We start from the raw sequence: 23,802 nt of genomic DNA, 5'->3' as shown, positions 1-23,802 counted from the left end.
TATGTTTCCAACCTTTCAACCAGATTTGTGATATTTTATGAACCCTAACGTTTTACTCTACATTAGGCATTAGCATTACTGATCAGCATGTTTACATTTGTGACCCTGTAAAACCCCAGGCTTCTCATAATCAAATAGATTATGATAACATCCATCAAATATTAATTTCAAGCAGGAATTTCACGAAGATATGGGGATTATTTAAAAAAACTGAAGATATTGTTATATTTAAGAAAAATATTTTGTAGGATGATTTTATGTATGAATGTCATGGAAAGGCTAATTTAGTAGGTACCTTTTTTTCTGTTTATGATAAAAGCATTTTAATTGTTACATAACATTTGCTGTTTGCATGTTGTTAATAGTTGTTTATTTATTTACAAATATTAATTATCAGACTTCGATTAAGAGGGCATTCCCCTAAAGCCACAGAGCCTATAGGCTTCAAACACCCTTTGTAATGCAAAATATAAAATAAATGGGCTGATCAAAAATCATATCTTTTATAAATAGATTTTATCCAACTGGGCTAAATTGATTAAATATGTATTTATTTAAAAAAAACATACTGTCCGGACCTCCGTATGGAAGAAAATATAAATACTTTCCATAGAGTGAAAGCAAAAAGCAGTAACATGCCAAACAGGTGCAAGATGTGCAACCCAAATATTTTATTCCGTTAATAGAGGTATATTACCACTAGGTGGCTCCCTCTTAGTGGCAATGAAACACTTACAGAGGGAAAATACACAACGCTAACAAAATGTGATGTTTTAATAAACAATGTTGGTTATGTGTTTTCTGTTGTATTTTTGACTTGTCATGAAAAACTTTCTCATTTGAAGTTTTCATTCAAAATGTTTGCTTTTTGGATATTCAAACTGGTTTTCTACATCATCACCCCGCCCATAATCTCTAAAGACTGCCACTAATTGTCGTGCAGAGACGTTGTTGTGGGCTTTGACAACATCTACCTAAAGACAGAGGCGAGGAAATAAAGACATAGAAAATGGGTAAGAATTTATAGCTACATCGATGGCATATTCTGATGTTTGCTTCTTATAATGTAGCACATTCATTTTCTTGTCAAGATATTCAGTGTGAGAAGAGATGTGATATTTACACAATAGCTGGTGAAGTTGTCAGGTTATTTTTAAAGGCAGCTTTGTTTTCTTCCTCTACCCGTCTGTTCCATTATCTTGGCCCTATGCATCTTTCCATTGATCAAGTTACTTAAATTCAAATTATGCATACTTATCTCATAGAAATCATAAAATGATCACATCCGTCTGTTGTCATAAATATCGACTCTTGAAGACTCTGCTGTGGACTCTTGTCTTGTTGACACATTTCTGACCAGTTTTACTAGTGATCTCGATCACACATGAAATTAAATACGGTAGAAAGTAATAAACTGTGTTAATAAAGAATTGAAGAAGAATGTAAAATCTCCAACTGTACTTGCTTATAATGCTCCATTGTTAAGATGTTTCAGTGTTGTTTTGAATAATGCAAAATCGTCTGTATGCAGTATTGCACATTGAGATCAGATTAACAGGAAGAGTCTTCATGATTCACAGTAATGTCTGTCAAAGGCAGGGTATCGTGTGGCTTGTGGTTTGTGTAGACATCACATGTTATATAAAGTGTTCCATGTTCTAATACATTTACTCACATTCTGTTTTCGCTTCAAACCAGTTTACTTGTGTATAGCTTTTACAAAGCTGAAAGCTAATTTGAAACATAACTTTGAAACTGTTTCGGTTAACATTACATTTTCTCAATGACCCCATAACTGATTGGTTTATTTGTGTACTTAATGGCAAATAAATCCATAAAACTATAAAACAATAAATTAACTTTTCATGTCTTGAGTACTGTAAAAGAGAACATTTTTAAGACTTAATATATAGGGGGTGAGGCAAGTTGCCCACTGGGGTTCACTTCTAACCTTATTCACCTCTCAACACACATTTTAAAAGTCAGGCTATGCTGGTTTTTCTCGTCCCAATATTGAAACTAAATAATTTTTATTTTACATTTAGGCATTTGGCAGACGCTTTTATCCAAAGCGACTTACATTGCATTATCCTATACATTAAAACTTAGGCATATGCAATCCCCTGGGATAGAACCCACAACCTTGCAATGTTCTTACCACTGAGCTAAAGCAACGCTTATTATTCATGTAATTGTTTCAGCACAATACAATAATAAAAGTATGATTTTCATTGTGCATGAATTTGTAATCCTAAAGCATGTCTCAATCATGTTTTTTTGTGTGTGCAGCGAACACCACTCTGGGACCTCAAAATCTGACCAACATTGAAAGAAATCACTCCACAGAGTTGACGGGTTTATCAAACACAGAAATCTTCAGCATAAGCATATATTTTGTCGTCCTAGTCATGGGTGTGATCGGAAACAGCCTTGTCATCTTTGTGACCGGCTACAAAATGGAGACAACAGTCAACTCCATTTGGTTTCTCAACTTGGCGATTGCAGACTTCATTTTCATTTTGTTCTTGATTCTCTATATTATTGTTACATTTTACAAGTTGGTCTGGCCCTTTGGCGACGTCATGTGCAAAATCACATCCTTGGTCTCGATACTAAATATGTTTGCGAGCATTTTTCTGCTGACAGCCATCAGTCTGGATCGATGTCTGTGCACATGGGTGATCGTGTGGGCTCAGAATAAACGGACTCTAGTCAAAGCCAGAATCATCTGTGTGTTTGTGTGGCTTTTATCCATCTGCTGCAGCATCCCTTTCGTCATCAATCGCTCTGTAAAGAAACAAGATGGAGTGGAACACTGCTCATATTCAAGCCACATCAATGTTATTATGTCTCTGTTCATTTACAGGTTTATGGTGGGCTTTGTAGTCCCCTTCTTTATCATTGCATCTTCATACATGGCTATTGGTGTGCGAGCCAAACGCCTCAAAAGAGGAAAGCAGCTTCGGCCTTTTCGGGTCATTATACCTGTGATTTTGGCCTTTTTCATATGCTGGCTTCCTTTTCATGTTCAACAGTTGTGTCACACTAGTGCACTTAAAAATCATTGGAGTGTCAGTGTTCAAGAAGGAGTTGAGGCTGCAGGACCTTTTGTAGCCTGTCTGGCTTATCTGAACAGCTCTCTGAACCCCATTCTCTATGTGTTCATGTGTGACGAGTTCAAGAAGAAACTTAAAAAGTCTCTGCTGCTGGTGCTCGAGGGGGCTTTTACTGAGGATCATGTGAGTTTCAGATCAACACGCTTTTCTCGCCTCTCAGGGTCACTACAAGGTAGTAAGCAGACACACGACACAACCCTATGATCTTCTGGTAGTGGGCAGGAGAACAACACAAGTGTCTATGACTGGAGATATAAACTTGTAAAAATAGATATAAAGGTTTCACAAACACTGGGTCAGATGGCACTTCCTGTAAGCTTTTACTAGCGTGGACCGGTGTCTGTCGACAAGGGTTATGGTTTGGGTCTGGACCAAACGAACACTTTTCAAAGCAAAACTGGGCTGCTTTCTTATGTGCTTGTGTAACGATGTAAAGAATGCAAAATGTTTTATTGTCATGTAAATCCTGCATGAATGAGGTTGCGCTGTGTCCGCTGCTCTGGGGGCGCTATAGCCCAGCAAGTGCAAAGTGAATCTGCAGTAATGGAAAAATGCTGCAGGTGGAGCAACAATGTTCAAACTTACCCAAACGTCTTCCTTAAATGCTCTGTGGGCAGGTCATCTTTAATAAAATATCACATGATCTCAGTTCAAAGTTGCAGTGTATTCATTAAGGATGAGACAGGCCAGAGAATAAAAAAATAAAAATGAAAAAACATTTATTGCTTCCAAACAACAAACTACAGTAAGTGCGCAGCTGATTTTCCAAATGCTTTAGGAGCAAATGAAAGGCTAGTAGTGTATCGTTTTGTAGTGGGTTTTTTCATCCCCTTCATCATCATCTTTGCATCGTACGTGACAAATTGGATTAAGATCTCAACGACTTTCTAAAGACAAAAAATCGTATTATTCTGGCTGCAATTCTGGCGTTTTCTTATGCTGGCTTCCCTTCTATAGCTACACATTAGTTTGTTTACATCTGGATACATGAAATCGATCTAACAAAGCCATCAGCCAAGCTCAAAAGCTTTAAGGAAGTGTTAGATGATATAGGGCTCACCAGTCTTGCCTATCTGAACATCTGTATGAAGGCGTTCTTGTAGGTGTTCTTGTGTGATGAATTCAAGAAGAAACTAAAGCAGTTTTTGGTGATGGTGTTGAGGGTGCATTTGCCGAGGAACACCTGGCTCTCCTACAACATTCCCATCCTAACCTAAATCCCAATCCAAGGGTGGGACAGGAACAGATGAGACCGGGTCTTCCGCATTTGAGGTTAACATTTTAACATGCACTGTATAATTTCATAATGAGATTAGGTTTTTAAAAGATAGTTGAAGATATTCTGCTTTGTCATGCTGCATCCCATAGGGAAACAAATCATATATATATATATAATATCAAATATTTCTTGACATCATTGAGACTAAAGACCAGATAGAAATGCATCTCAGATACTTTTCCAATTTTTCCAGTTGTTTCTGAAGAGATTCTCAACAAATTTACAAGAATCCAGATTATTTTACCTCTACAGACAACATTATTTTACACCTCCATACTCTTGATGTATTTTATCAATTGTCTTAAATGAAACACAAATATATCAAATCTCCAGGACTAACAACATCTGAGCAATACCATTTTCCACTGGGATGAAATCCATCTCAAAATAATAAACAAATGCATACACAGTCATCCGTGAACGTGATGCATGTTACGCATGTTTTTACTATACACAAACAAACGCCTTATGATTTGAATCTGTGAAATTGAGATTTTTATGAACATGAGACGATTTGTACAAATAGTGATGGATTTTTTTTATACAAATGATGTATTTTGTGTTCATACATAATCATTTTGCGCATACCAAGGACAAGTTGTGCATTTGTGGATCAGGCAACACATGCATTCATCCTGTTCTTTGCATCTAAATTTTGATACTTTCGTTTCGTTGCTTTCAGCATTACACGACTCATACTTCAAAGAAGTATCAATAAATAAGATGACGCCTACGCGTTGTTTTCCTTTAATAAATGTCTTTATTAAAGACATTATTCTTTAAAGGTCCCATTATTCTTATTATTATTTCGTGTCTGTGAAATTCGGAAGTGGATGAATATTAATCACTTTGTACACACGGATATACATTTTGGGAAAGCAAATGTTCTCTTTTGTATTATTAGATCATAATTTGTCAAATAAAAAACGTGAATTTGTGGGTTATGCGACACACGTGCATCCAGCATGTTCGGTGCATTTTTTGTTTCTTACCCCATGCTGAAATTTCCAATGTGTTTACAAAATCAACACTTATTTTCTTAGGTCTGTTTGCTCATCAAGAAAATGCTTCTTTACTCAAGAATGTTTGGACAATTTTACTGGAAAAGAAGAAAGAAAAAAGAAGGAAGAATGTTATTTTATGCACTGCATGTATTGTTCCGCGATTTTGCGTTGGACAATCGAGACACAAATAACCTGAAAAAAAGCAACTACCACTAGTTGGCACTCTTATGCTGATCCAACCAAATGTCCCGCTAAGCCCTTTAGCACCACAAAAAAAAATGGGGCACACTGCCCTTGCAGTCATAGCAAGCTCTCAGACATCGATACTCATCAAAGGCTTTAAAAGAGCCAAGCCCAGAACCCAACTATGTATTAACTAAATGCATTTCCACCCCAAAGGCTACCACTCACCACCACTTCCAGCTTCAACCCAAAACTCCTCCCGACCATCAGACCTTTAAATTTTAGACACAGAAACAATCTCCTATTTCATCAAGCACAGCACGACTGATCAAACCAAAAGAAGACACTACATCTTCAATCTACAGTCTCCCAACTATCCAACCATACCAAACCCTCTCTGCCTACCTTCATCTCTGGCGACCAAAGGTTAAACTCCCCTCCGACTCGCTCTTTGCAGATGACTCCAACTGCCCCACCACTCGCTTCTCGTTCCAAACTACCAAAAGTCTGTATTATTCCATTCAAGCGTTCCAGCAGACCATTTTTCCAGCCAGTCCTTTCGCATTGGGGTGGCAACCAGAGCCGGCCAAAAGGCCTCTCCGAACGCCAGATCCAAACTCTGGGTTGCTGGTTGTCGGAGGCTTTCAAAAGCTACACTGTTTAGATCGCTAATTCAACAAAGAAACCCATCTGACCCTCACCACACAAATCATGTAGCACCAGCCCGCACCCATATTCCACAACTGCCACCACAGGAGCCTGCTCCCCCTTCGTCTCTCCACTGCAGCGAAATAACCAGTATCCCCAGTGGGGCCAGTGCTTCCACAGCACACCAAATACGCATACTATCCCCCCCACTTTATTATCTGCACTGCGAACTCGTGAAACACATTATTTAGATTACTACAACTCATATAATGGTCCGTATGCAAAAACGCTTAATAAAGGATTGTTTTCCTTTTTGTGTTTGTCTTGAAATGTAATAGCCATATATGAAAATGCAGACGAAGGGTATAGAAGGAGAACACCCACCAAGAATATGTGTGTGATTAGGAAATAATTCGACAAATGTCTTTTCATCTCCCATTATTCCTATGAAGTCTTTTTCGCCAAAAATTAAAACCATCTCAATCGAGTGTAAAAACTTTTTTACGTATTTTATTTCGAAATTTGGAGTTTTCTTCATCACTCAATTCTGATGCGAAATGTGCATTAAACAAGGGTGATGGAAACCCGGCAATCTTTTATCTGTCTGCTTGGTACCTATTAAATGAGCTTAGAATTGTTAAAAAACTCCAAATTCCTCTTGTTGTGGAACCAGATTACATTTTTGAAGTAGTGAAAATAATGCTGTGTTTTTGTTTTGCTATTTGTAAGACACGGATAAGTATAAAACTTGACATTCAGAAAAATGAAATGTAGACTGTTTAATTAAAATAGACATCAACAAACATATATAACATTTACACGTATAGCATTACAATGTAAAGCGTGTGCATAACAAAACAATGAGAAAAACATTAAGTGAATAAATCTCAATTACAGAGTCAACTTAAGGTCAATGGTACATTACTCAAATACATTTCTCTGTTTGTTTTGGATCAGCCTGACACTGACTAAAACAAGAATGACAATATGGGAGAGTTGGGGTAAACCACCAGGTCGAAATTACAAATGTGTACCTCTAATCATGTACAGATGCACAGTTTTCCTGAATTCCACCAAGCTGAAGTCAGTCTGCTTAAAGCATGTTGACTCTGAAAGGTGTGAGCAGGTCAAATTTAACGTGAACTCAAATGATCCTCAGTAAAAGCCCCCTCGAGCACCAACAACAGAGACCTTTTAATTTTCTTCTTAAACTCGTCACTCATGAACACATAGAGAATGGGGTTCAGACAGCTGTTCAGATAAGACAAGCCGGTTACGACAAGTCCCGCAACAAGAATTTTAGCACCATCCAATCTCCATTTATTCTTTAAAGCAGTAATTACATACAAGTGTAGAACATGATAAGGAAACGAACATATGAAAAATGCCAAAATCACAGATATGATACGGAAAGATTTAAGGTGTTTCACCCGTACACCAATAGCTATGTATGAAGATATAATGATTAAGAAGGGAATTAGAAAGCCCATCGTAAACACGTATATGCTCAGAGATGTGAAGACATTCCTGGACAATACAGGCCCACAGAATTTAAATCCATAAAGTTCCTGAACAGAATAAAAAATGGCAAATGGGATGCTGCAGCACATGGATAAAAGCCAGACAAACACACAGATTATTCTGGCTTTGACTAGAGTCCGTTTATTCTGAGCCCACACGACCAAGCATGTGCACATACATCGGTCCAGACTGATCACTGTCAGAAAGAAAGCACTCGCAAATGTATTTTGCATTGATATGAAGGATGTGAATTTGCACATGAAGTTGCCCAATGTCCAAACATACTTGTGGAACTTTAAAATGATGTTGAAAATCAAGGACAACATCAAAATGAAGTCAGCAATCGCCAAGTTGAGAAACCAAGTGGAGTTGACTGTCGTTTTCATTTTGTAGCTGGTTACAAAAATTACAAGGCCGTTTCCGATCACACCCATGACAAAGATGACAAAATAGAAGCATATGGTGACGATTTCAGTGTTTGTTAAACCCATTGCCACTGTGGAGTGATTTCTGTTGGTCAGATTTTGTGGTCCCAAAGTTGTGTCTGGTGCATAAAAGAAAGAGAGATGTCTTATGAATACAAAATGTACTTTAAAAAGCAAATCTGTTTTAGTCTTTTTAGTTTAGAGTCTTTAAGCACTTATAGTGTTGTAAAACAGAAATAAATTAGCTTCATTTAAGACGGAAAAGTATTACGTATAGGTTATATAAACTCTTACCCATTTTCTTATTTTTGTCTATGGGATGTTGTCAAAACCCACAATGTCTCAGCATGAGCGTTTGGATTCAGTTTGTCTCTGTATAAAGGAGAGATTATGGGTGGGGTGATGATGTTGGAAGGCTGGGCGGTTCTAAAATCTTCTTCTGCCTAGCCACCATGGAAGATGTGAAACAAGCCCAGAGACCACTGTGATGTTTTTTGTAAACCAGGACCACTGTGATTAAATATTGTCATATTGTTACAAAATGTAACCAACTTGTCACTCACACCAAAACTTTTTTTCGTGTCAGCCAGCATGTCTTTCAACTTAACATATTTAAATATATATATAAAATATATATCAACGCAATCTGATGAGAATTCATACCTATTTCACGAGATGGCTCATTCACGTGAATTCCTACAATCTTTTTATTATGATTTGACTTTGCCCCATGATGTTAGTTTCAGGGGCGGGATAAGGATGGACCTTTATCATTGCTTTTACAGCTCGTAAAATTTGTGCGTTTTAGCTAAATTAGCCTTAGTGGCTGAGATTTCAGGGTTGGGGTGCAATAAATATGTACAACTTCCTTTGGTGAAGGTTTTAATAATGTATGTACACACGGTCTGTGTATTGTAAATCGTGCTTTGTGACACGAAAAACGATGAAATTGTGTCCAGGAACACGAATCAATAGATTCAAAATTTTGTGCCTAAGTCACGAACTGCCATGACACATTGTTGTTTATACAATAGCAGTAACAGATACTAACTGATATAAGAAGTGCAAAAGCTTTTACTCTATAAATACTGATAAATAAAACGCACATGGCTCCTATAGTGCTGAATGATCAACTGAATGTGACGTGTTTTGCTTCAATAAAGTTCAATACAAAGCAAAGTTATCATCATCTCACCCCTAATCTTCTTTTATATAAGAGGAAAACGCCATTAATTGTTCATGCACGACATAAACCTCTCTTGAGCTTTCAAAACATCTGAGAAGAATGGAAGAAGAAGTTAAGCAAATGGTTAAGAATTTACATCTATGCATTATGCAATGTCTGCCTTTTATAATGAAGGAAATTAATTTCTGTTTTTAAGACACAAAGCATTTTACATTTTGGACAACCGTGTTTTTTTCTTGACTTCTGCAACTTTACTGGTTAAGGGTTGTTCGACCACTTCTAAAATAAGAACTCTAATATGATCATATCTGTGTGAACTGTGGTTTTTAAATGTAAACTGCAAGATAAAGATAAAAATTCTCACACGGCCAGCTTATGTGTAATGTGTGAAATGCTATTTAAATGCACTATAAAAAATTTAAATCAAACATCGCTAATAAAGTTGGATTATTAAGATGTTTCAAAGTTGGTCAGATCAACAGAAAGAGTTTTCATAACTCACAGTTACATATATAAGGCAAGGCTTTATGAAATGCTGTATGTGGACAGTCTTATGTGCAAAATATAACACAAGACGTTCACTGATATTGTCTTTTAAATCCAAATCGTCAATTCATTGTTCCAAAGGTTTGCTTAACTGTAATGAGGCATTTCTCTTTCCTCTTTTTGGGGGACTTTTTGCTTATTAAGACAGATTCTGGACACTTAGAATAACCATAAAATATATGATTGAAAAGAAGCTCATTCAATTTGTCAGTTTGCAAACAGCTCAGCAGGAAGCTTGAGTCAGAGCTTTGATGCTAGAGAGACAACCAATCAACAGGCATCTTACTGATTTTTATAACTGATTAAATTTAAAGCAATAAAGATGGATATTAAAATAAATATTTCCTATTTTTTATTGGATTACATGTTTTATATTATTCACAGAATGGCAGTGAGTTGTTAACAGTTCAGTGATTTCAGTGATTTCCTGTGGCTCAGTGGTAAGAGCATTTTGTTAACAACACGAGGTCGTGGGTTCGATCCCAGGGGATTGCACATACATAAGAATAAATGTATAAGTTACTGTAATGTAAGACGCTTTGGACAAAAGCATCTGCCAAATGCATAAATGTAAATGTGATTTTCCCTACATTTTTGTATTTCTTATGTTTTTCTACATTTTAGATGCAAAATAGAGTGGCACTCTGCATTTGGTGGCTAGATGTAAACATAAGCGGGTATGACGGGACACTTAGTCTACTCCTTGAGATGAGACACATGATTGAATTCATGAGAACAAAACAAGATTTTTACTTAATGTTGAAATATATGAAAAAAAATGTCTTTTGTTCAACTTAATGTCATAAACTGCAAACTAGGTGCATTTTGAAATTTTCCTTAAATAATGTAATTTTACGATTATTTGTATGAATTATAATATGGTTTAAAAGTGTCAGGTCATATTCCCTACAAATTTCACCATCAAACTCTATCATGCTAATATCACGTGACCTTTACGAGAAATCTTGTCACATTTTAATCTTGCCAGATCTTGTGAAAAAGAGGATTACACCATCACTCGCCCTAATCTCCCCTTCATACAGGAGCAAACTGCAACTAATTGTTCAGACAACATCCAACAGAAAGCAATTTGAAAAATAAACACAATAAAAATGGCTTAGAATTTACATATGCAATACTCTCAAAGTAGCAAATTTATTATTTTTCAAACTTTTGGATTTTTTTCACTTCTCTTGCATAATCTTGACTACAGCATTTATTCAATTATTTAGATTTTGCAGCATGAACACTTAACAATATGCACTGTATAGATATATGAAAATTGATCATATCTGTTTCTACAGTTTCTCAGTAGGTTGCCATTAAAAGGTATAAAATAGATTGTTGGTCAATTTTAGTGACATCAGAAATCCCTCACAAAGGCAATGTTTTCACCAGTTTAATGTCTTTTTTATCGTAAATTATTTGTATTTCTTCCAAAACCCGTCTGTTGTTTGATCACATCTTTATGTACTATCTCTTAGGTGGAACCTTGAAGGAAAAACTGTCGATACTTAATTGAACTTTGTGTTGCATTGTTGCATGTTATTGTATTTGTTGTCATAAAATTAGCTAAATCTAATTCAACATCATATCAGGTAAAGAGTTTTCACAACTAAAATGTATTTTTACCACATGTAGTTTATATGGACAATGTGTTATATGAGAAACATGAATTTTGTCATTCGTAAGAATTTTGCAAGGTGGGTTTTGTGTGTATTTGTATTTTAATCGTATTTTAGTGTATTTGTTTTTAGGGGTGGGGTTAGGGGTTGGCCTTCAGTGTCACGTTATTCTATACTTTCATCTATTTTTCCTGTTTATTCTTTTCAAACATTTTACTTTACTTTAAACGTAATTTGTTGATCAAGCTTTGTGAACGATTGTAGCAGTTTTGCTTTATACTGTGCATGAGTTTGTAACTGTGCCGCATTTCTCTCTATTTCTTTGTCCAGTGTGCGACATCTTAAGACCTCAAATTCAGACCACAGTCCAGTTGAAGGGATTATCAAAGACTGAAATATTCAGCAGATGTATAAATATTACCATCTTAATCACGGGTGTGATTGGAAACGACCTTGTTGTCGTTGTGAAGAAAGTCAACTCCAAAAAAGGACATATTTTTTGTAGGATTGCTGTGAATTAAAATGCACAAACCTAAAGCAATTATAGCCAGAAAGTGGAGCACATGGCGAGCTGTCAAAACAAATAGCAATGTGCTCGACAAAACAACATACGCACACTGACAAATAAACCCGGGGATCAGACCGGGAACAAGACGCTTTTTTATTTTGACGTAGGCCTACAAATGAATTTCGATTATTTATATTTTGCCAGAAACATTAAAATATACATTGGCCTATAGCCATAGAAAACCATGTGTTGGGTGTGCACCGTTTAACTATCGCTCAACGTGCTTTTTTCTTGTTTTTTTGTGCGGGTAATAAAACTTTAAAAACCACACCACTGCTGATGTTAATATTATTGATAAAAGTGCTTATTTTATGAAATTAGTACTTTTTCTATGCTCACAAATTATCGCAACTTGTTCTGTGTTTTCAGGCGACAATGAGTTTTAACAAAGATTTATTTACTTGATTTCTGTATAAATTCGTATTTATTTATCATATATTTCTATACAATTTTATTTTAAAACATTACTTTATTTTGATCAAGTCTTATGAAACTTAAACCCATTCTTTCTAACTGAAACAATATTTCTTCATTTTAAATCTGACGGAAATAAATACGCAACACGATGCTGTGTCTGATGGGGTTCTAATTCTGACAATAGGGAAATTATGAACTTTTTAATTGTTAATTGTTAATAAACTAAATTTAATTTTGAAGCATACGTTGCCATTATTTTTTGATCATTTAATTTTTTTACAGGGTATCCATAGAGGCCTTGCATAGGCCATGGGACCCATATATTAAACTTAGATAAACATATGATTTCATTCTTGTTGGGTTTTCTGTACTAAACTTGATGGCGCAACCTTGAAGCCCAGGGCTCCCTCGGGCTCATGGTAGTCAAGGGCCCCCATGGGCATTTGGCCCAATTGGCCTGGTCAGTGATGCATCCCTGTTAGGGATGTACCTCTTAAACATAAACCTGTGTAATTATGAAAAAAACTGTTTACGTTACACAAACAGGCCGATCTACTCTCTTGCAAAAAAAAACACATGAAAAGAGGTCCTTGACCTTGTGCTGAAACAAATGCCTTTCCAACCTGATGAGTGATGGAAAAATGAGAACAAAAGGCAAAAGGGGGATTCGAAACCCAGTCGATCTGGTGCAAAACTGCTTTCCAATATAACAACATGTATCAGAATGATCATCGAATGACAACAAAGTACCGCGAGAGTCATTAGAAAGCACCGCTTGCTCTTTCCAGCATGATGACCTCAAGTCTGTCCCAAAATGCACTCCCAAGTACCGTCGTGGACTCCTGCCTAGTGCCCTGTAGCTTTGCACTTCCTGGCACGGGATGATCAGATGAAGCTGGCGTAATCCTTTCCTGTAGCTCAGCGGTAAGAGCAAGGTTGTGGGTTCGATCCCAGGGGATTGCAAATGCCTATGTGAAAATGTATAGGATAATGTAATGTAAGTCGCTTAGGATAAAAGCTTCCGCCAAATGCTTAAATGTAATCTATAGTTAGGGATGGGTTGTCTAGTTAGTAACTCACGATCAACTCACTTTGCCTATAAAGTTCCTGAGCATGCGTGCGAACTGTGAAACAAAGATGCCAGACTTCAGTTTCTGTACGCAGCACGTCCAATGGATTGTTTTGAGAAGGTAATTACTAATTAGATTTAACAAACCAAGATAGGCGTAAGCCACAGTGTTAACTAAATCATTTATACTTTCTAGTTTTAGCAATTCGTCATTTTGCAGTCTTACTGAAGTTTCGTTTGTAACCTGACGTAGGATACAGAAGAGCAAACATAAAAACTTTTCAGTAACTTCCCCACGTAAATCTTTGATCCTGGAGAAATCATCATCATTATGACGCTTACCTTGAAAAATATGTTTATGGCCTAATAAACTTTTTGAAACTATAACATTTGTCTGTGTCAGGGGTCAATTCTTTATTGACCTGTTACCGCATTTGAACTTTACATGGACCCTGAGACAGGCTAAGTGAGCACATGTTGCTTTGTGGATATATGTGGCAATCATTTAATCATTTGTTATGTCATTTAAATGTATTGTTCAAGTTTTTATACAAATCTGAAGTGTATAAAGGCATGTGTTAACTTACACTGTTACTGTTCATGTAACAACGTCTAAATCGTTTATATGTGTTTTTATTTTTATACACAAATGTGAACTATTTCATTTCACATAAAAAAAAATATATTACATAAAATCTTGCATTGTGAGGTTCGATAAACATCAGTGACATGCAATAAAACGTTTCAGTTACAAAAGTTCTTTAAAAGGACCAGACATATAGTGGCGTCAACTCACGTACACCACATGACCCCCTGCAGACACGCATGAACGAGCAATTTTTAAAGTGGGTTTTTATTAAAAGAGCCTTTCAGCACCCAGAAATAAAATCGGACTCCATGTTTGTTACAGATCTGGGAATTCCAGTGTCAATTTTTTATTCTTTAATCAGGAATATGTTAAAGGTCATCAGACATGTCCTCTTCTGTAGTTTAAATAACTTTCAGAATAAAAGACCAACAGTGGACAATTCTTAAACCTATAATATCAAATGAATGCATTTCTTGCGAATTAGTTTACTTTGCCCTGAGTGTGCTCATCTTGAAAAAAATATCACCAGAGCTCACAATTCTATGTAAACGTATTATTAATGCATTTAAACTAGTGGTGGGCCGTTAACGGCGTTAGTGAGACTATTATCGCGCGTTAAAAACAATGTCGCCGTTAATCTATTCTCAAAGTTGGGTTGGGAGCTGGGTCTATACTACGCAAGCTATGATGACTTTCATCTTGATAGTTTAGCGCGGATGTATACCAGTTTAACTGCACTGTACGGGGCGAGAACGAGATTTTTCAACTCGCGTGATTCGCGTCATTCGCGGAAGCAGAAGCCGCCTCATCATCTCATAACCAGGGCTTCATTCGCGCGATTCGCGCCGCAAGTAGGTCAATTGGCTCTTTGCATTAACACATAAATCACTCGCGCTTGACACGCCATTCGCGTTTGGTCTGAACACAACATAACGTTACTGTGAAATTACCGCATCAAACGTGACGTGCTAACATGGATGCAGCTATGAAGCCGCCGGGTTTGCTTCAGGGAATATTAATTTTTAAGAAGCTTCCCAATAGAAACATCGACAAGACTAAGGTTGTTTGCACCTTGTGCAATGCGGAATTGGTTTAAAAAAACACTTTCTCTCAACAGGTAGTGGTCTAGCTTTAGTTGAAACCAGTAACTTTGTATTGAGATCTAATGTATTATGGCTCCTGTATGACATATCGCTTGTTGCTCCCTCACTCTTTGTAAGTCGCTTTGGATAAAAGTGTCTGCTAAATGACTAAATGTAAATGTACTGTAGGAGCTCTTCCAGTCTCAAGTACCACCTAAACGGAAATCATCCCTTAGCTAATGCGGAAGTAAACACAAGTACATCTTATTGAACATAATTTAATTTTCATCACCAATTATCATAGTAGAACAGCTTTCTCAAGCAGTTTGTGATGCATTTTGGAAACAGGAGATGAGTCCCTGGTCTAATGCGCCACCTGGCTTGAGAAACCCGTTCTCAAAGACTTACTTTTAGTCATTATTTGGGTAGCACACATATTCTGAATGCCTTCGGCAGAATTCAAATGAGCCATTTTAATCTAGATTAATCTAGATTAATCTTGGAATTAATCTAGATTAATCTAGATTAAAAAAATTAATCTATGCCCACCACTAATTTAAACATGCTCTTAAAGAGACAAAATGCAATGGTACTGCTGTATTTAAAAACTTAAGTTTGTCCCTGTTTTCAATCCACATTCCTAACATACAAAGGATATTGGGGAAAGTGGACTAAATAAACTTGGTTCATTCACTTAATGTGTTACTTTAATTAGTGTGAAACAGGGGCGTCACTAGGCCCTTTTTAGGGGGGCTTCAGCCTAAGGTTAGTTTGTTGTGTACATAAAATGATGGGGGGTCTCATTTTGTAATCAGTTTAGGGCCTCCAAAATGCTAGGGCCGGCCATCATGTGGTGACACATGCATCTTATAATAAAACGTTGCGCCAAACGACTGCAGTTCAAACGTCTGATTTTATTTACCCTCTCGTAAAACCATAGACATGCAGAAACTAAAAAGCCTGAAATTTTCAGTTTAAGGCGCATGCACCGAAGCTCATAAATATTCATGTGACTCCGCCACTTGAAACCGAAAATCTCGGAAACCCAAAATCTCGTAACAACTGTTACATTGTAGATCTTATTAGCGTCGGTCTTGGGCCCCGCCTCCACTCTTCCTATTGCAGACCGCACATGCTCTATATTCCACCTTTACCTATACCTTTTTACAGCCATCTCTACTTAATTTAACATTTACATTTATGCATTTGGCAGACGCTTTTATCCAAAGCGACTTACATTTCATTATCATATACATTAATACATAGGTATCTGGAATCCCCTGAGATCGAACCCACAACCTTGCGTTGTTAACGCAATGCTCTTACTGAGCTACAGGTAAGCTAATCACATTTAATAAAATACTTTATAAAAGACATTTCCATAGAGTGAAAGCAAAAAGCAGTAACAGATCTAACAGGTACAAGATGTGCACGCAAAAGGTTCAACTCCATTAATAACGATATATTACCACTAGGTGGCTCCCTCTCAGTGGTGATGAAACACTCATTGAGGGAAAATACACAACGCTAACAAAATGTGAGGTTTTGATATTTAATGTTGGTTATGGGTTTGACGTATATTTTTGAATAGTCATGAAAACTTTCTCATTGGAAGTTTTCATTCAAAATGTTTGCTCTTTGATATTCAAAATAGTTCTCCTCTATATTCCTTGCTTACATCATCACCCCACCCATAACTGTCAGATATACCAGACTGCCACTAATTGTCGTGCAGAGACGTTGTTGTGGGCTTTGACAACATCTACCTGAAGACAGAGGCGAGGAAATAAAGACCTAGAAAATGGGTAAGAATTTATATCTACACCTATGGCATATTCTGATGTTTGCTTCTTATAATGTAGCACATTCATTTTCTTGTCAAGATATTCAGTGTGAGAAGAGATGTGATATTTACACAATAGCTGGTGAAGTTGTCAGGTTATTTTTAAAGGCAGCTTTGTTTTCTTCCTCTACCTGTTTGTTCCATTATCTTGGCAATACGCATCTTTCCATTGATCAAGATTACTTAAATTCAAATTACACATACTTATCTCATAGAAATCATAAAATCTGTCTGTGCTGCTGTCACTAAATATCAACTCTTAAAGTCTCTGCTGTGGACTCTTGTCTTGTTTTAACACATTGACACATTTCTGACCAGTTTTACTAGTGATCTCTATCACACATGAAATTAAATGTGTTCGGAACCAAGTTAAATGGATAAACTGTGTTAATAAAGAATGTAAGGAGAATTAAAAATGTACTAGCTAATAATGCTGCATTGTAGAGATGTTTTAGTGTTGGTTTGCATAAATGCAATATCAGCAGTATACAGTATTGTACATTGAGATCTGATTAACAGGAAGAGTCAGTCAAAGGCAGGGCATCGTGTGGTTTGTGGTTTATGTGGACATCACATGTTATATACGCTGTGCCATGTTCTGATACATTTCACTCACATTCTGTTTTTTCTTCAAACTAGCTCACTTGTGTATTGGTTTTATTAAGATAAAAGATAAAATAAAAATGAACTATGAATCTGTTTTTGGTTAAATAACTGATTTAATTATATACATTTTCTCAATGACCCCTTAACTGTTTGGTTTACTTTTTTACTTAATAGAAAGTAAATCCTTAAAACTATAAACAATAAATCAACTATTCAAGTCTTGAGTAATGTAAGAAAGCATTTTTAATAAGTAATATATAGGGGATTATGAGGCAAGACTGAGGCAAGGCTCTCAACACACATATTAAAAGTCAAGCTATGCTTGTGTTTACTTGTACCAATATTGAAACTAAATCATTTTTATTCACGCAAATTTTTTGACAATAAGTAATACAAGGATGCTTTTAATTGTGCATGGATTTGTAGTCATGAAGCATTTCTCGCTTTTTTTTTGTGCAGCGAACAGCACTTTGGGACCTCAAAATCTGACCAGCGTTGAAAGAAATCACCCCACAAAGCTGTCGGGCTTATCGAATACAGAAATCTTCAGCATAAGCATATATTTTGTCGTCCTAGTCATGGGTGTGATCGGAAACAGCCTTGTCATCTTTGTGACCGGCTACAAAATGAAGACAACAGTCAACTCCATTTGGTTTCTCAACTTGGCGATTGCAGACTTCATTTTCATTTTGTTCTTGATTCTCTATATCGTTGTTACATTTTACAAGATGGTCTGGCCCTTTGGCGACGTCATGTGCAAAATAATGTCCTTGGTCTCGATCCTTAATATGTTTGCGAGCATTTTTCTGCTGACAGCCATCAGTCTGGATCGATGTCTGTGCACATGGGTGATCGTGTGGGCTCAGAATAAACGGACTCTAGTCAAAGCCAGAATCATCTGTGTGTTTGTGTGGCTTTTATCCATCTGCTGCAGCATCCCTTTCGTCATCAAACGCTCTGTAATGAAACACTATGGAGTGGAATACTGCTCATATTCATGCCCCATCAATGTTATTATGTCTCTGTTCATTTACAGGTTTATGGTGGGCTTTGTAGTCCCCTTCTTTATCATTGCATCTTCATACGTAGCTATTGGTGTGCGGGTCAAACGCCTAAAAAGAGGAAAGCAGCTTCGGCCGTTTCGGGTCATTATACCTGTGATTTTGGCCTTTTTCATATGCTGGCTTCCTTTTCATGTTCAACAGTTGTGTCACATTAGTGCACTTAAGAATGATTGGAGTGACAGTGTTCAAGAAGGAGTTGAGGCTGCAGGACCTTTTGTAGCCTGTCTGGCTTATCTGAACAGCTCTCTGAACCCCATTCTCTATGTGTTCATGTGTGACGAGTTCAAGAAGAAACTTAAAAAGTCTCTGCTGCTGGTGCTGGAGGGGGCTTTTGCTGAAGATCACGTGAGTTTCAGATCAACACTTCTTTCACGCCTCTCAGAGTCACAACAAGGTACTAAGCAGACACACGACACAACCCTCTGCTCCTCTGGTAGTGGACAGGAGAACAACACAAGTGTCTAGACTCTTGATGACTGGAGATATACACTTGTCAAAATGGACATAAAGGTTTCCCAAACATTGGGTCAGACGAACAGATAGTCCCGCTCCAAACTTCTGCCATTGGTTGAAGTCTGGGTATCTAAAGAAGCAGAGCAAGAATCCCCAAATTCTGAATGTTTTTCTCATTGCTTTGTTAAACACAACATTTATATTTCAATGCTGTTCGTGCAAATGTTTTCTTTGTTTTTGTCTTTAAAGTCACGGTAATTGAGAAAAACATCTATTTTATGTGTAAAACATTTTTTGTTGCTTTTATGTTTTTTTAAAACACATGTTTTGTTACATATTTCTGTTACTTTTCTCAATACAAAAAACTTTTTATGCTGAATGATGTCTTTTTCTCATTGTAGATGAAACAAACGCACTGCCTCAGCCTTCACTCTCACTCACCAAATAAATCAGGTTATAAGCATGCAAGCATGGAGGTTGTGAATATCTTCAAAAGCTGCATGAATTAAGTTTATTTACTTTTTTGCTAGCAGTGCATGAGTTGATTTTGTGCAGAAGTATACTGAAAATCATACACTTGAAATTGAAAATATTACAACAGATTTACATTGTTATGTATGAAACATGCTCAGTAATACAACACAAAAGGAATAATAGAAAAGTGCCATATATTTTTATTATAGTCTAATATCAAGAGGAATAAGAAGTCAACCTGTTTTCCTTCGTCTAAACGTTTACAAATTGTACAGAGGTGTTAATAGTTCTCTTTATAATTTGTGTCTTCTTTATCTTCCAATGAAGCCATATTTTGGTGCCATATATAATCTATATATGGGCCTTAACACAGAACAGTACTGCTGACTGAATCATTGGCAGAAGCTCCATGTTTTGCAAACATAGACGCTGAGAACCTTTTTTTACACCTCCTTTGTATCAAATATTACTGTAATGTGTCCTACATTGAATTGTTTCATGACAGAGGTGGAGTGTTACCCACCTTAATTTCAGAAAACACTTCATTTCTCTTTCCTCTTATCTTATTTAAAGACAGTGTGCTGCATTTGACAGTAAAGTAACATACAGATCAGTACTTGTTTGTTAACTCTGAGATAAAAGAACATCATAAAACTAGTAAGGTTAGTGACCATTTTATTAATTTTGTCGCTGTTTTGCATTTTTTTTACCCATTTTACCTATTTTTTGGTCTTGAAAACAGTTTAAACTTTAATTAGTTGTAATATTTGAATAAAACTGATCAAATTTGTCCTTTTCTAGATTTGAACTGTCGCATTCAAGATGAACCCTTAAAGGTATGTTAAAATATTTCTATCATTCATTTTAAATGCTGTTACATACAGGAGATATTTTAAAACATGGAATGTTTTATAAGATTATGATTAATTATTCTTGTTTTTCATTTTTGGAGAATGCGTTTTTTTCCAGTGTTTTGAACAAATAGAATATGCCTTTTAAAAAAAGGACAGCGATTTTGAAACAGCCTGTAACAATGCTTCATTTCTTTGTATTGCTAATGAAATCTAGATAAACAATGAGCACGCAAACTGTAATTTCTATTACACTAATCACTTTTTTTCTGTACTTTACAAACAGAAGCTTCATCCAATTCATCATCATCAACAACCACAAATGTATTCGTCCTAAACAATCTCCTAATGAACATCGCAATATTCCTTCACTACGTGACTTCTGTGTTTGCCGTTGTTGGAAACAGAGAAGTCATCAACGTAGGGCCTGAGAATGAAGACACCATTTGGTTTCTAAACCCGGCTGTAGCTGATTTTCTCTTTGCGTTCTTTTTGATCTTCAACATAATCTACAAATCCCATCCTTTCGACTGGCCTTTCGGTGATTTCATGTGTAAATTGAGCAGTTTGGTGACAGTGCCAAATATAAATATTCCCAATCCCAACCTAAATTCCAATCCAAGGTTGGGACAGGAACAGATGAGACTGGGCCTTCAGTATTTAAGGTTAACACCTTTTAGCATGCACTGCATCCCATAGGGAAACAAATCATAGATCTCTCAAATATAAATTATTTCTTCACATCAATGACACTACATGAAGACCAAATAGAAATGTTTGCATCTCAGATATTTTTCCAATGTTTCTCCATCAAGAGATTCTCAACCAATTTTCCTCTCAACAAATTGACCTCCATACTCTTGATGTATTTTATAAATTGTCATATTATCTGTTAGTTTTTATTCAATTCAGGAGAAACATCTGAGATTCTTTATTCTTAACCGAAACACAAATATATCAAATCTCAAGAACAACATCTGAGCAATAACATTTTCCAGTGGGGTGTTAAAATATGCAAACAACTTGCTTCAGCGACAAATAGTAGTAGTATATATGGAGGACATTGTGTCAAAATGATTGACAGGTATGATTGATGGTGACCTTGACCTTTGTGTGGGGGTTGACTTTCCCTGACCACCCAAGTTATGAGGGACTGCCCACGCCGCGTTGGTTTTAAAATAATAAGTGAATAAATAAACCATCAAATGATTCAATAAAATTAAGCAGTGAATAAATAAGTGAATAAATAAATAAAGCAACGAATGAATAAATAAATAAAGCATTCACTATATATAGGTTGCGCTAAAATTTACATTTTACTAAGAGGCCTCTGTTTCAGGGGGACAATCCTGAGAGATGCAAACATGGCGCCTCTTAAATTGTTGTGACAACGTGCGGTTCTAACGGGGTGTATATCAACTTGTTTATGTGCGGGGGATAGACAGCGTTGGACGTTTTAATCCGCTTTGAGTTGTTCTACATCGATCGACAACTGATTCTTTCTCCCACCTGTCGCTTGCGCAATCTAAGGTTAATGACAAACCTATAATCTGTAATTTTGCTATATCTCTAACTAACCAGGAAACAATGTATGCTACTAAATTACACTAACATTCTAAACATATCTGCGAGTAAAATTAAATACAAAAACACGCTTTATGCATCATTATCTGTTTTGTTTAAATCTCATACTATTCTCACACGTGACTTCAGAGGATCCCTTCACTGAATGCATAGTTAATTGTATGGGGCATCGATGAACATGGCTTGGCCAAATAAATGTTTGTATGCATGCACGTGTGTTGACCAAGAGCTGGATTATACCGTGTCATGTTGGATTGTACCGTTTGATTCCTTGTTTCCCTAGTGTTGTATACGTCGTATGAGATTAAATTGAACCCTGTTCTCCTGTTTCTTGCCTCCTCGTGAAAAGTCTTTTGTTTCAAGTTTTGTATTTTAGATTTCTTCCTGTTTGTTTGTTATTAAATATGGTTTTAGTTTTTTTGCACGCACCGCTGCCTTCATCTGGGTTCTCTTCCCTGAACTGACCTTGATATTATACCATGGGAAAGTAGAAAAAATTGATAGGTTTGTGCAGTTTTTTGTAGTGCTTATTGTTATGTCATGCTTTGCTCCCTAATGAAAATGTATCAGGGTTTTACTACACTTTATTCAAAAACATTTTACCACAAAATAAAGTTTTGTTTGAGGATAAACCTCTCATTGTGCATGTGGGGAGGGTGGGATGGAACTACGGCATGAGCACACAACACATCAGCACATTAATCCCTTTGTGTTTTATACATTATGACGAAACAGGGATCCAGAAAGAGAACAAAAATTTCCAAAACAAGTTGGAGTGCTGGGGGCAACACTGGGGGAGTGTATCAAGTACAGAAATACTACGTCAAAGTCGTTTTTAACAAGTTGGCCATGTTAAGCATGAGAAGCCAGCACGTTTAAAAGTGTAAAGAAGTCAGAATGTATGACATAACATAATTAAGCATTAGTCTACATTTCAACTGCTAGCCAGTAAATGAAGGTCAGCTTCTTCATTTTCAAACATAATCTACAGCAGCGATAACATCGACATATCTTTAGATTTCTTTAATATTTAGTTTTGAAAGGATATTCATTTTAATATATTTATGTTAACTACCTTTTCAGTTCTCAGCTGTAATTAGTTTAAAATAGTAATTTTATTTCGCACAAAACAGTCGTGCAATATAAACTTTTGATCTGGTCATTGTTTTGAGTTTATGTTCAATGGTCATGTGTCGTTGTCTATTAACAGTTGTATTTGTTAACATTTATCAATGAACTAACATGAATAAACAACTAGATTTGTATTAAGTTTCATAAAGAATTAATAAATGCTGAAAATAGATTTATTGTTAGTTCATGTCAGAATGCATTATGTAATGTTTTTAATGAATTGTAATGTATTGCAGTGAATGAATTGAACCATACGTTAAGGTCTAAGCTAGTATTTATGTATAATAATTAAAATTTGAACAGTTTATTCTCTCGTTTTACCTCAACAAACAATAAGACAGGCACACGTTTAGGACTGTATCATAGATTGATATCTGATACTCATATGTAGGTCTGTGTGGTGACATGTTATTTTTAAATAAGGGGGAAGACATGCTCAAAAGGCAAGGCAGGAACATGTGCAAGCTGTAAAAGTAAAAAATTAAATAACCGATTATGTTATCTTTCACAATTTTTTATTTAATTACTTCTTGTATGT

The 23,802-nt window shown here is 36.2% G+C and overlaps 3 protein-coding genes across 3 annotated transcripts; 2 read left to right on the top strand and 1 right to left on the bottom strand.

Moving 5' to 3' along the window:
- Positions 1 to 920: 920 nt before the first annotated feature.
- LOC130429055 (C3a anaphylatoxin chemotactic receptor-like) lies at positions 921 to 3,764 on the top strand. The gene is made up of 2 exons (XM_056757420.1): positions 921 to 1,013; positions 2,290 to 3,764. The coding sequence occupies exons 1-2, from the start codon at positions 1,010 to 1,012 to the stop codon at positions 3,318 to 3,320; spliced, it is 1,035 nt and encodes a 344-aa protein (XP_056613398.1). The 5' UTR covers positions 921 to 1,009; the 3' UTR covers positions 3,321 to 3,764.
- Positions 3,765 to 7,363: 3,599 nt separating this feature from the next.
- On the bottom strand, positions 7,364 to 8,242 carry LOC130428180 (C3a anaphylatoxin chemotactic receptor-like). The gene has a single exon (XM_056756040.1). It carries the CDS (start codon positions 8,240 to 8,242, stop codon positions 7,364 to 7,366), a length of 879 nt encoding a protein of 292 aa, XP_056612018.1.
- Positions 8,243 to 16,952: 8,710 nt separating this feature from the next.
- On the top strand, positions 16,953 to 20,201 carry LOC130428805 (C3a anaphylatoxin chemotactic receptor-like). The gene is made up of 2 exons (XM_056757058.1): positions 16,953 to 17,063; positions 18,167 to 20,201. Exons 1-2 carry the CDS (start codon positions 17,060 to 17,062, stop codon positions 19,234 to 19,236), a joined length of 1,074 nt encoding a protein of 357 aa, XP_056613036.1. The 5' UTR covers positions 16,953 to 17,059; the 3' UTR covers positions 19,237 to 20,201.
- Positions 20,202 to 23,802: the final 3,601 nt, after the last annotated feature.

This window comes from Triplophysa dalaica, chromosome 9 (assembly GCF_015846415.1).
Source record: "Triplophysa dalaica isolate WHDGS20190420 chromosome 9, ASM1584641v1, whole genome shotgun sequence".
NCBI classification, from domain to species: domain Eukaryota; kingdom Metazoa; phylum Chordata; class Actinopteri; order Cypriniformes; family Nemacheilidae; genus Triplophysa; species Triplophysa dalaica.
Note: the sequence above shows the minus strand (reverse complement) of the source record. Positions and strands in the feature narration are given on the sequence as shown.

Excerpts from the sequence above, each read along its gene's own strand:
- LOC130428180 (XM_056756040.1), bottom strand. The coding sequence starts at position 8,242 with ATGGGTTTAACAAACACTGAAATCGTCACCATATGCTTCTATTTTGTC.